The following is a 13,932-nucleotide window of genomic DNA, read 5'->3' as shown; positions in this document are numbered from 1 at the left end:
GCCTTAGTTACACAGTCTCAGGGTCCACCCCAGACTGTCTGAACCAGAACCTGCATTTGTGATGCCCAAGTGATTTCTTCACACATCCTAGCCTGAGAAGAGTTCTCCTAAGGGCCGTGACACTCACCAGCCACCACACACTGGAATCCCCAAAAGTGCTTTAGAAAAAAATTCCCGACAGCCCACACCCCAAACCAATGAATTCAGAAGCACCAGAGGGGAATCCGCTATCAGTTCTCTTTACAGTTCTGCAACTGATGTCAACCAGCGGCCAACGTTGAGTCACTGTTCTGGAATCCTGGTTATTATTCACTCTGCACGTGCTGCTGCCCCAGCTTCAGCTAATATTTTTACTTCCCCTGAACCATGACAACACTGTAACAGGAAAAATTCCTACTGATGACTGGCCATTGCCCACAGGGATAAAAACCACTAACAGTATTAGGAAGGAACAAAAAGAGGAAAAACCCATCAGAAAGTCATCTGTGAGTAGAAAAAGCAAGTTATGTTGTGTCATTTTAAATTGCTTTCAATAAAAAAAAAAACTGAACACACAAAAAAAACTGAACCCAGGTATGATTTATCTATCCACATCATGCCCTCATAACTTTCTACAATGTTAAAATGAAGAAGAGTAATTATTATAATATGGGAAGATTTTTTTATGCTTATGGCTTCAATATTTTATTTAAAGTGTTTTTCTGTACACTTAAACCTGAAAGAGGGGGAGGGTATAGCTCAAGAGGTAGAGTGCATGTTTAGGATGCTTGAGGTCCTACGTTCAATCCCCAGTACCTTCTCCAAAAATAAAATAAAACCTGGAACCTCCCCCCACCAATTTAAAATAAAATAAAATGACACAATAATAAATAAATAAAATATAAAAAAGAAATCTGAACAGCAGCTAAGCTGTATTCAAGACTGGCTCCACTAATACGTATCTAGATAGTAAATGGAAACACTGTTAGGAGTTACAGAAAAGGAGTTAAACCAGCAGAAAATACTCCTTCCATGTCAGCTGTAGTTCTTAATAATAAAACACAGCGATCATTTAACTAGGTAAAGTAAGGCCTAACTCATTTGAGTTAGCAAACATTATAATTTGAGGGCCATATTTATTTAATTCCAAATCATTCTGAAAATATACTATACTAAGATAATATACTATACTAAGTATCTCTTTTTTTAAGGATAGAAAGAGTCTTGCGAACATAGTCTTTGGCGACTGAATTTCACTAGATCGAAACTAGGTAGAAAAAGGAAATGTTTAGGCCAGCCCCAACTCTTAAATCCACTGAAACACCTTCTACTCTTCCCTAGGGGATTTTAACCCACCTCCTCGTCACTGCTGAACAATAAGGCAGACGCTTTCTTTTTGGAAGGCTCAGAGGGTTTTGCTTTCTCTTGGCTCTGAGTTGGTAGAGATGAGGTCTGCTTCTTAGCAGCTGTAGCCCCAAAAAGATTATCCTAGAAGAACAAGTGGCAGCTGAGTATGACAACTTTGTACACACAGCACAAAAAACTTAAGATATTCTCTCATGTGAAAGGTTAGGGAATGAGACTCTAATCAGGTACAGAATATATACAACACCTTTTGAAGAAAAAAAAAATGACAATGCCAGGAAATCTCACTTCTCTCTTATATATAACCCTGTAACAACAGTCCACAATCTTCTCTGTGTTCATCCACAGAAGGGAAACAGACACCACAGAATTCAAGGGCAGAACACCTGGGAGGGAGCAGGAGGGAGAGAAATTTGGGGACAAGGTCACAGAAACAGGAGGGAACCCGGCTCCACCTGGGCATCCTGCGGGAGGGCCCCCCACGCTCATTAGGCCTGCAATTGGCATGAGAGCAGGACAGCCCCCACGGCAACCAGAAACCCGCACCTTTCTATGAATCAGAAACCAGAGCAATGGATAAAAGGGAAAAAACAGGGAGGTTTCTTCACTTTTTTACTTCTACGAAAGTCACACACCTGGGACAGAGGGAAGGAATGTCTTGTGTTTCCCGTTAATTTTAAAGAGATAATACAAAGTAATAGTTTACTAAATAAAGTCACTGGCCTCCTAAGAGCTGATTCTTACTCGTATAATGGCATTTGTAAATTTTTGTATAGTCAAGCATTCCAACAGTACCTGCTAAGGTACTTTTATTTAGGAAAGGGGAACAAAACTATCAAAAGGCCTGAGCCCAAGTTAGATAGAAAAACACTCTGAACAATATCCCATAGCAGGTGACAAGTCCTGAGTGTGGATATTCAAGGAAGAGAGCCTTTAAGGAAAGTGCGGGCAGGTGGGAAAGGCCTTGAGAATCTTGAACCGGCACTCGTTGGGGGTACCGGTGACAGCACTAACGTTACACACTCACTCCGCGCCACGCACTGTGCCAAGGGCGGGGCACCAGCTGTTTCAGCTGTCGCAATGACTGGGACAAACTCTTCAGCCAGAGGAGACTCCGAAAGGTTGTTACTTGCCCAAGGCCCCTGATTTGCACGTGGTGGAACCACGACATGAACGTGAGGGGTCGGAGGCCAAAGCCCATGAGTCCAGCCACCGCACGGTACTGGGTAAGAGCAAAGGTTCGGTTTGTCGTCCCTGTCATTTCCCTCCCCGGCTCTGCTGTCTCATCCAGGGCGGGAAAGAAAAGCAAGGTGAGGACATGGCTGCCTTCCTCCATCCACTCCTACTTTACCCCAGACATTCTTATAGATCGTTGGGTTGAAAAGTACTTCTTAAAGGCAGATTTATGTTTTTAATGAAATCTACGAAGCCTTGTGCAGAGCTGGGTCAAGAAATCTGAAGTCCTGCCCATTGTATAGCTAAGAGAACTTAAGAAAGGGGTCACTGAAATAAAAACCAGACTTTTTTTGTTACATGAGCCTTAGGGGGCTTGACTGTTTCCCTAATATCACGTTCTACTGTGTGAGCCTCTGGCTACAAAGTGACATCAGTAACGGTTTTCTGCTAGTGGAAAACCGGAATGTCTTGCGCTGCAGTTAACAGTGTTTACCTCTTCGTCTTCGTCATCAAAAAGCGAGACTGAGGCAGGGAGTTTGCTGGGCAGGACAGATGCGTCTTTTGACTTAGTCGCACTTTGAGAAGAAAACAAATCCTGTTGGATCAAGGTTAAAGGTTCTGGTTAACAAAAGATACCAGTTTTTTAAAGGATCAGAAGTAAAACACTAAAGATCGACATGATGGCTCCACTGCGTCCAGGTCTCTCTGTCTGAAAGGAAAGCTGGCTGTCACAGCCCTCGAGGAACACACGCATTAGAGCCTGTCCTCACCGTGCACAGGACGGAGGCCTGCAGGTGAGAGGGAACAGACCCACACGGGAGTCCAGGTGGCCTCACTGGAGCCCAGGGGCTTTGATACCTCCACCTGGATGACTTAAGGCAAGGGGAAATTTTCCAATCAATTTCCTCTCATGCTTCAAAAAAAAAAGAACTTCCCTTTTTCTGTCCAAAAAATCAGAGAGATTAAACAGATTTAATAATGAAAAGAGACGCTAGGCTCCCAAATTACTGCATCTACATTTGTTTTATTTAGTGGGGTCCCTCTCACCTCTTACTAAGAGTATGATATGATTTCTTTTTAATGAAGACAAATTCAATCTTGATCTTAAAATGTTTGGTATTCTACTTGAACTATAACTAGCAGATGCTGCAAACTAGAGAAAGAGCTGATAGATTCTGAAGAGATTTTCAAAATGCTATAAAATGTCAGCCTATAACGCAAAGAAAGATCTGCCAATTGAGCTGTGTGAACTAGAAACATGACCCAGGACAACTCCTCCCTGGGGAAGAGAAACTCCAGTACACAAGAACCAGACAAGGGGGACAAGAACATAGTTTCTAAGACCTCTCTGGATATATATATATTTTTTATGATGGAATCAATGTCTACTCAAATACAGAGCTAATGAGCTCATTAACTGAGGAGTGCTCTACTGGCCCAGCGGTCTTCGCCTGGGCCCCAAGGAGTCCCATGGGACGGCTGAGGTAGAAGAGGCCACATGGGGGAGCCCCACACTTCCCACGCCTCTGCTGCACTTTACACGTTGACAAGAATTCACTTAAAGAAAGAGCTCTGTAGCTTTAAAAAAAAAAAAATCAAAACAAAGAACAAAACCAAATTTCAACATCGTTTTAGACTCTTGACTAATATCTTCCTTGGTGTTGAGGGAAAAAGGCTTTTCTATTACCTTAAACATGTCCCCAGAATGATTTCACAGGGCAAGCTTTAGCTTCACACCTGAGATATAAAGGCAGGAGTGAATAATCAATCCGTTTGGTCCAAAGTTCTTCCTGGACTGCATTGTTGGACCTCTCCTTGCTTAAAAAGCTGGACAGTAGCCAATAAAAACAATCTATGAGGATGCATGGGGGACAAAGCCTCTGCTGGTGGTTTTGAAACCTGTCTGCAATTTCACTTACACTCCTACCACCAAGCAGAGCAGTTTGCGTCCCCTGCCCTTGAACCTGGGCAGGCCCTCGTGACTGCCTCAACCCACAGAACGTGGCAGAAGTGACAACGCTGATTACTGAGGCGAGGTTACGAAAAGCAGTTCAGACATACCTCACTTTATTGTGCTTCACAGATAGTGTGTTTTTTTTCTACCACTTCAAAGCCTGTGGCAGCTCTGTCTCAAGCAAGTCTATCAGCTCCATTTTTCCAACAGCATCTGCTCACTTTGCTTCTCTGTCATATTCTGGTAACTCCTGCAATATTTTAAACTCTCCACCAACAAAATGATTGTGCCTTGTTGAAGGCTCAGATGATGTTTGGCATTCTTTAGCAATAAAGAATTTTTCAATTAAGGTTTGTACAGGTGTCACAATTACTTGAAATTACATGTAAATTTCTGCCGTGTCCACATCTTTTTCTGTGAAGGGGATCGATTACGCCCATTACACATTCTTAGATAGGTTTCCGATCCGTTAAAAGCATGACCTAAAACTAGCTCTAAAAGGATGGAGGCCTGGGGGAGTCAGAGAAAGCAGTCACACTTCTGAGAGCGATCACCTGTCATTGACTCACTGGAAGGATGACAGACTGGGGCTGTTTGCAAACCAGTGCCAGCACACACGCTAGATAAAAGGCTGTGCCAAAATACATATCACTACACCACTACGCCCACTATTAGAGAGACCGCTGAAAAAGGAAGCAGTATGCTAATTTCTGCTCTGATGCAAGCACCTCGCTGCACTGTGACTCAATGAATAGCCTAAAATTGGAGCATCCTGAAGAAAGAGTATTTTCCTTCCAGGAGATGCACTGGATTCAGTCCCAACAGTGGAAGTATTGTACATGTAATTGCTTTCTAAAGACCATGTGTTCTCAAAAGATTATTTTCAAAGAAAGAACTAAAAAGCTTAATAAGAAATCTTGCACCTCTATGGAGAAAATCCTGATTCAGAAATGGTTTCCAATGTCATATCCATGAACTTACTTACTAAGAGAAAGAATTCCTTACCTCAGAGTCTTCCTCGTCCGAAAATAAACCTTTCTGAGTCTTTGTTTCTGACAAGAGCTTGAGATTTTTGCTCGAAGGCAGGGTAACCTTTGTTGAGGGAAAAAAAAATTGAGAGTTAACAAACCAGATACCTGGAAATGAGGGTTTGTTCAATCATTCATTCAGAAGATGTACTGAACATCTGCTAGCATAAGGTGCCAGGCAGGCACCAGGGGACCTTGCACATGTAACAGGTCCACATTAAGAATTAATGCAAAAAGAAAAGTGTCATGAGAACGAATTTAAAAGTTGACACGTTAGGAAAGAACGAAGAAACAGTTCCTTGATAAAGTAAACTTCTCAGGACAGACAAGACCTGGACACAGGAGACGGCCCAAGCAAGCGCATTCCAGGCGGAAGGAACTGCGTGAGAAAAGTGAGATAAAGCCAAGGGCACATCTTGGGGGTCAGAGCAGGACAGAATGTCTGCCTCACACAGTGCACGAATGGGACATGGACAGCAGAACCAAGATAGGAAGGCGGGCAACCCAGGAGCCTGGGGGGTTCTGAGTGCTGCCATCTAGTGGTCGGCAGAGGGAAGGTCAGGTTTTCAGAGGGAGGACATGACACAAGAAATGCTTTAGGAAGAGGATTGGATCAAGCCCTGCAGAACGGCAAGGGAAGGCACAGCGGTCAATAGAGCTTAAAAACTAACAGAGATGCAGCCCACTGGCCAAATACAGGTCAACTTGAACATCAGAAAGACAACGATGTTAATGGATTGCAATATGTTGAATAGAGAATCCATGATCCCATACTGCTACCAAAAAAGCAGAAGAGAAAGGTCTTCTGTTAAGAATGCCAACTACTAAACATAGACGAAATGAGACACAGAAAAACATTCTTTAGCCCCGCCCTCAACATGATATCTGGTTTAGGGAAAGATCAATGGATGTTAAAACCACTGAGAAAGGCTAAATCCAAGAACTACTGAATCTAGGTGGTAGTTATTTGGGTGTTGCTGTATCCTTTCAACTTCCCGTACACTTGAAGTTCACTATACATTTGAAAGGAAACGCTGTTTCCCTCTGAGTCCCAGGTGAATTAGCAAGATGCCCCGAATCTCCACTCCTAGGCTGAGTCTTCCCTCCTGCTCACCTTTTTCTCTGGTCTTGCTTTATTTTCATCTGTCTGATTCACAGAGGCTTCTGGCAAAGCCGATGCTTTTTCTTTGAACAGATCTCCTTCCTCGTCATCAAAGATATTGGCAGTGGATTTGACTTTGTCTTTAAAAAGAGACCACAGTGGAAAATGACACAAAGGTCAAAAATCCCACCACAAAATTCACAGGTTAAAAACACTTCTCTCCCAAAGAATAAATAGAAAAAGTGTGTTATTTCTTGATTAGTTACAAAGAAATATTAGGTACACTGGACTAGGAACTTTCAAAGAACTCAACAGCCACTCAAATGAAACACAGGACAGACAACCATCTGGTTTACACCTTACCTAAGCAACAGCACCTTGTGCTTACAGTAGTTTGGACTAGCAATAAAGAGTAAAGAAAAACCTACAGAAAGAAAGATCATTAGAGCCAACCGCTCTAGGAATCTGAGAAGTGAGGGTTAGCTGCTGCTTTTAAAAGGTCAAACTAAGCAGGAAGGACATAGCTCAATGGTAGAGTGAGTGCTTAGAATGCACAAGGTCCTGGGTCCAGTCCCCAGTATCTCTATTTAAATCAAATTCCCTCCCCCACAAAACATGTTTTTTTAAAGTTAAACTATACAGAGGCATATAAAAGCAAACACTGAAACCTCTCTCAGAATTCCACCTGCTCACCCAAACAAGGCTCTCAGGAACAGTTTGGTGTTGGTGTTTCTAATTCCTTCAAAGGGTGTACTAACGTATTACCCCACAAATACGGCTACAAATAATAACGTAATTTGAACAGTGTGTCTTACAATTTTTCTTTTTCACTTAATGGACTCAGGGCATCTTCCCACATCAATAGACATAGATCTTATTTTTTTTTTAACAGCCTCACAGAATTCCACTGAATGGAAGGACCATAATTTACCCTGCTGATGAATATCCGGGCGGGTTCCAACCTTTCGCTACCACAAGCACCACTGCACTGAAGGAGGTGTGTGTCACTGAAATGAGGGCACTGACTCATGAACGTCTTGGGAGAGCAGCAGCCGCCGAGGAAAGCGGCACGCATTCACTTGTGATCCCCAGTCAGTTAACGATACTCACCAATGGCAGCCCTTCCAAGCCACGCGGGGCACCACTCCCTTTATTCACTGTCATTTCTGGGGGCCTCTATGTGGGCGTATTTTGCGCCGTTTGCACTCTTTCGAAAATAACCAGGCTGTCCTTTCCCTCGCGTTGCTACTGCTACCCTTACTTCCATACCTACCGCTGGAAAAGGAGCCAAGTCCAGAGAGCCTGCTTCTCGAGGCATCTCGTCCACCTAGTTCTGACTCAGGAGAAAGAGCCCTTTGCTCAGGTTGCTGGAAGCTGTGTGCACCTCAGTGGTCTACCCTTCCTTTCTGGAACAACACCCACAACCCCAAGCCTTTGCTCCTCCAAACGTGACCCAGGGACCAGCAATCTCTGCCCACCAGGGAGCCTGTTAGAAATGTAGGGTCCGAGGCCCCACCTCACACCTGCTCAATCAGAATGTGCATTTGACAAGAGTCCTGGGAGAGTCACCTGCCCATTGAACAACAACTGGTTTAGGGGAGTGACTTCATGAACAAACTGGCTGAAATGTGAGGGGAGAAGAGGAAGGAGTGCCAAGGTGGCCAAGGGGCTGACCACCCTGTCATACAAGGGAAAGTCAAGGTCACGGGAGCTTTTCGGCACAGAAGGGAGAAGCTGGAAACTAAACAGCTAGCACATGACGTTCTGCTCATGGAGTTCACTAAGGACTCTGGAAGACAGTGTGATTAAAACTTCCTCTGTAATCAGGGGGAGGGTATAGCTCCAGTGATAGAGCACATGTTTAGCATGCATGAGGTCCTGGGTTCGATCCCCTGTACCTCCATCAAAAATAAATACAATAAACAAACCTAATTACCTCCCCTGCAAAAAATGCAACAAACAAAAAAAATCTAAAACAAAAACAAAAAAACTGCCTCTGTAATCAAAAAGGACAAAACAAGAATCTCAACCAGACATTAGAGGCAAACAGATTTCTCGCTCTATTATAGGGAAGAAAATCTTAGTAATTATTTTCCAAAGCAGAAAAGATTGGCCCATAAAATAGAGACCTCCAAGGCACCATAAGTGTCTTAGCAGCGATGAGACGACTCTGTGACAGGAATCTGGAGGAGGGATTCTGGTGCTGCAGGAGGTAAGAAACTAGAGGGATTTTACACCCTTTTTAGCTCAACATCATTTTTCTGGCTAAATTCCGAGGGACAGGGGCTGGAACAGTACCTGTCTTGGAAGGCTTGCTATGGGAGACCGCAAAAAAGTCATCATCATCGTCTTCGTCATCGAAGAGGCTGGCAGACGCTGGCGGGTGCGAGCTTTTCCCCGGAGCAGGCTGCTCGGGCTTCTGGGACTCCTTCAGTGATGGAACAGAGGCAGCACCAAACACATCAGTGTCCCCTGTGGGTAGAGGGACAGGACAAACCAGCCGTGAGCCAGTGTCGGTGGGCTTCCTGACTCTACAGCAGGAAAAAAAAAAATCACTGCCAGGAACTTGTAGTCTCAGTTCATTCACAAAGCACCTTAATATGACCCAATCACCTCCATCCTCTACTGATACAGAATGTCCCCACAGGGGTCACTCAAACCCAAGAAAGCCCAAGGCCACTGATTTCTAAGAGAATATGAGCTAAGACAGGTGAGTGAGCTCCTCCTGCAAGCTGTTCGATGCCCTGGGAAGCTCTTTCTCCTCCCCTCTCCAGCCAGCCCACCCTCAGAAGATGACAATTTCACAAGTGATAAAATGACATTCACATAGTTTTTGAAAACAAACTCTTAAGTTCTGATACCTAAGAATACAGAGACGGCTCCTGCTGGGATTTTCTTTCCAGGTTTGGAGGATGACGGTGCTAAAATGAGAAAAAGAGATAACATTTCAACAAAGAAAACAGCTTTGTTAAAGGCACCTTCCTAGAACATGTGCAACACGACACATAGCTGATAGAAGACTTTGAAAAACAAATTTTTCATAAAAGAGGCATTTTAAAATTCCTTAGTCTTGTCTTCTCTGTGGATGTCATGACTTTTTTCCTGGTACTAGAACAACCTAGGCTGAGTCCCCGCAAGACTGCTGACTCGAGGCTGACAGTAGCAGTGGGGTTGGCTGGGGAGACCAAGGAAGATGTAAAGCACAAATGGGGGAGGCAAGGGCCGAGCAAGCAGGACTCCTTAACCGTTCTAACTCCACCCAGTTCAGTTTGATGAGAACAAACACGTTAAAAAAAAAAAAAAGAAAGAAAAAAGAAACCAGCAAAAAATCAGAAACATCAGTGAAAAAATGAAGACAACAGGAAAGCAGGAAACCAGACGAGGCACCAATGCTAAAAAGTGGATGGAGAGCAGGAAGCTCAAGACAGCTCGGTCAGACAGCATCATCAGAAGTCTCAAATCTGACAACCTGTGGCTTGGGGACCGAGTCGCTTAAAATTACTCGTCTAGGGGGAGGGTATAGCTCAAGTGATAGAGCGCATGCTTAGCATACACGAGGTGCTGGGTTCAATCCCCAGTACCTCCTCCAAAATTAAATAAACCTAATTACCTTCCCCAAAACAAATTTTTTTTAATAAAATTAAAAATAAAATAAAATAAAATAACTCATCCAATTCCCAAGAACTATCACAGACCTAATGGAACAAAATTTTTAAGTTTTTAAACTGCTTCTGTGCCACAGATTATTCTAAAGCACACTGGGCTGGGAATGACTGATCTCCAGTTTATATGCATAATTTCAGAAATCTTTCTTTGAACTAAACTTGATTAAATCAAAATATCCTCAATAGGGTGGGAGCACTTTCCCTGGCTGACTTTTTGTGAATTCTCTAAGAAACAGCACCGTGACAGGGGTTTACAGATGGTACTTCTTGCTTTTTGTAAGACGTGAATTTAGTGCAAATGAGCTGCTTTTAACTTGACCAAGGCAAACACGACAGCTTCCTGCCTAACAGGGAAATAGGACCTGGGAACAATGCCAGGGGTTCCACCTCCTGGTGGGAAGTAGACAGCTCCGGAAACCTGTGTGCGAAGCAGCACAGTCAGCCTCGATCCACGCTCACCTTCGTTAACAGGGGCTCGAGCATCCCGATCCCGGGGGGCTTCTGTGAAGAGGTCGCTCTGCTCGTAACAAAGGAGACAACACGATTCAAAACATCAGAGTACAATGCAGCTGCAATCAAGGATTTCTAAAGAAAAGTGCCTTGTAAATTTAAAGACACACATTATTTACTCCTCTGCCAGAAAATCAGTTGCGAAGTAAAGACTATGGCAAAAATCAGACGCTAAAATAATTTAGGTCTGTCCAGGAATTAAATACAAACATGGAAAAGGACAAAAGATCAGGTAAGAAACAGTCACCTAAACAAGTGAACTGTTTACTGTTAACACTTGCACATCCTCTCCCCACTTAGCAAAGGGTATCATGATACAGTATTTCCTCACTTTGTGATTCTCAGTTCAAAAGCAACTTCCAACCACGAAGCCATCCTGCCCTGACTAAAGGGGCAAAGCGCATTTCTTCCCTGTGGACCCACGACACAGCTATGGATGGCTTCGCTGAGTCCCCCTGACTCACCTCCTCGTCCTCATCATCAAAAAGTCCCTTCCCTCCGCTGAACAGGCCACCTCTAGAACCAAATGGCGAGAAGTCTTCATCCGTCAGCTTAGGGGGTGCAAAGAGGTTATCTTCCTCACCTAGCAAACAGAAAGCAATGTTTTGCACGGAGACTCAAAGACGGGTCTGGAACTCCAATTTTGGGGACTGGCTTTTACAACACCTCCAAATTTGGCACAGAGTTCATCTAACTGTACAGAACGAGGACTATTTGAATGCCAGTCATCGGAGGACTTCCAGCCAAAACCTCATTGAACGATCCACTAAAATCCTTTAAAATTCAGCCCTGAGTTCCCACCCTCAAGTCTGTAAATGTCTAGAGCACGACAAATTCTTTAGGCAACCCACTTCATCTAAATTTCTTTTGAAGCAAGTATATGGTCCAACTGCCATTCAAGAATCATCCCACCAAGAATCTGGGGGAAGGAAAGACAGACTGAAGAAAGACGTGCAGACTGGCAGTCACAAGTGGGAATATAACGGACATCACTGTTCAGCGTGAAAAGAGCCTGATACATTCTTCACCGAAAACAAACGCCAGAGACTCGTAGTTTCTAGACAGTTCCAGAAAGACAGCTATGAGCCCTATAAAACCTAGTAACCCAAATCTTTAAAGCCTTTTTTCCCCACACTGTCACCCCCAAAGCATGCTCTTTATTGCCTTGAAAAAGTGAATGGAGACAGAGCTCACTGGTCAGCACTGAAAGAGCTTTTATGACTTAATGTAAGAGATACTGCCATCCCCAACTCAAGCGCCTCCTAAAACAGAATTCAGGGGGAAGGCCTACCACCTGAGGGGCTTTTCCTTTCCTTCTTCTCCTTCAGCGTCTTCCGAGGTTTGGCCTCCCCTGGGGAAAAGGCTTGAAGAATATGTCACAGCTTTAACAATATTCACTCTACTCTTAGTGTTTACCTGCTGATTCTTTACACACGTCTGCCACCCTCACAACTCCTAAGCTAAGAGCGAGACCTTCAATGTTGTAACTCAGCTCCATCTGAACACCTCGCTCAGGGCCTTACCCAGAGCAGATGCTCAAAAGTGCCTCCTTTTTAAGGCAGGAAGCTACAGCTTTCACACCGGGGTTGCGCACACACCAGGACTATACTTGCTGTAGGAGTTTTGCAGCATCTTTCCACCCCGTTAAATCAATAAATATAGTGTACAATACATTTTTATCTAGTCACAATAAAATGTAAGTCAATATTATGCCAAGGATACTTAATCTGGGGCCCATGGTTCTCTGTGGTATCCACTAACCCCTGGAAACTGCATCTAGAGATGCGCATGTGTGCATTTTTCTTGGGGGCAGGGTGGGGAGGCAGGGAGGATCCACAATGTTTAGTTATCAAAGAGTCTATAAACCAAAAAAAGAGTAAGAACTACAACTGAAGCCTCTTGTGCCTTAGTAATTAAACAAGGCCACACACCCTCAGTGAAGCCCAGCAGAGGGTCCTGCCCCTCCTACCGCCCTGTCAGCTCATCTCGCGGCAGTGGACGCACCTGTTCGCTCCTCTTCCACCCGGCTCCCGGCATCCCCTTTGATCCGAGCCGCCAGCTCATCAGCAAATGACGTAGGTCTACTTCTTTTCTACAGGCGGAAAAGACCAGAAGAATCACTTTTTGGAAACATTTTTTGGGAACAAACTAGTACCATTTACTTTTGGACACCTAACAAAATTATGTAAATGATGGCAAAGACATTGAACTTATGAGAAAATAAGGCTTAACTAAATAAATTTAAACATCTGCCCCCTACACAGATCAGCTGAGAAACATGACTCAGTGTTCCTTCAAAGGGGGACATTCTTTATTTCCTAATTTTTTTTTATACTTCACTTTAATACTGAAAGATCTAGATAAGAAAACTACCATGAGGTGCTCGGGGGTCAGGGGAGGAGTGTTAGGGTCTTAAAACTCTGGAACTGAATATACTTTGAATGCTCTAACCTGTAAAATCTTAACATTTGGAGAAGACAGTGGTACTTGTAAGGCCACTTGGGATGTTCAACCATTATTTCTAAAAGTGTTAAGTGAAACTACAAACATGATGCAAAATGAGACGTTTACGAATATAAATGACAGTAAGAGGAATGCATCCCGGGTACCATTTCTAGAACCTTGCCAAGCGATAGCAACTACAGTCTTTCTTACAGGTCTGGAATTTCCTTCGATGTCCTCAATGTCTTCCTCCTCCTTCTCGGAGTCAGCAAAAATGTCACAACCGTCATCATCCTCTTCTTCATCACTCAGCTGTGCAGTGTGCTAAGGGTACAAACCAGCAGATTAAAACTATTAGATACGGTTATCAAGCTGAAATGGAGACACTGTCACTGAGCCCTCAGACTTCTCCCTCAAAATGGGAACAAGTAATGCACCAAAAGTTATGACACGCACTAAATGCGCCAGGACAAACAAGACATGAGATTTATTTTCAGGGCAAGAGAAAAAGACTGAAATATTAAAAACGGCCACCACTCGAGAGATGAATAAACTAGTCTTATCTTAATAAGAATACTTATAGTTAAAAGGAATAAGCCATAAAGACTGGAGAGACATTCAAGGCCGATCAAGTGACAAAACAGTGAATGATGTACCCAGAATGGTATCCTGACCACCCCAGATACACATACTAAGTCACTTCTATGAACA

General features: G+C 43.7%; 1 protein-coding gene across 15 annotated transcripts in view; it reads right to left on the bottom strand.

The window, feature by feature from the left end:
• LOC105075627 (WASH complex subunit 2) overlaps positions 1–13,932 on the bottom strand; it is a 49,209-nt gene that overhangs the window by 19,825 nt on the left and 15,452 nt on the right. For 8 of the 15 annotated variants that reach the window (XM_074374382.1, XM_074374387.1, XM_074374393.1 and 5 more), the window contains exons 9-19: positions 13,435–13,545; positions 12,784–12,871; positions 12,071–12,142; positions 11,244–11,362; positions 10,729–10,786; positions 9,466–9,525; positions 8,903–9,076; positions 6,617–6,744; positions 5,480–5,566; positions 3,014–3,115; positions 1,336–1,467 (exon numbers count right to left, since the gene is read on the bottom strand). In XM_074374382.1, the coding sequence (XP_074230483.1) occupies positions 1,336–1,467; positions 3,014–3,115; positions 5,480–5,566; positions 6,617–6,744; positions 8,903–9,076; positions 9,466–9,525; positions 10,729–10,786; positions 11,244–11,362; positions 12,071–12,142; positions 12,784–12,871; positions 13,435–13,545 (1,131 nt within the window). The remainder of the gene's footprint in view (positions 1–1,335; positions 1,468–3,013; positions 3,116–5,479; positions 5,567–6,616; positions 6,745–8,902; positions 9,077–9,465; positions 9,526–10,728; positions 10,787–11,243; positions 11,363–12,070; positions 12,143–12,783; positions 12,872–13,434; positions 13,546–13,932) is intronic. The other 7 variants (XM_074374389.1, XM_074374390.1, XM_074374391.1 and 4 more) reach the window with 4 other exon arrangements.

Source organism: Camelus bactrianus, chromosome 11, assembly GCF_048773025.1.
Source record: "Camelus bactrianus isolate YW-2024 breed Bactrian camel chromosome 11, ASM4877302v1, whole genome shotgun sequence".
In the NCBI taxonomy this organism is placed as follows: Eukaryota; Metazoa; Chordata; class Mammalia; order Artiodactyla; family Camelidae; genus Camelus; species Camelus bactrianus.
The sequence above is the reverse complement of the archived record's forward strand: the minus strand, read 5'-3'. Positions and strand labels throughout refer to the sequence as shown.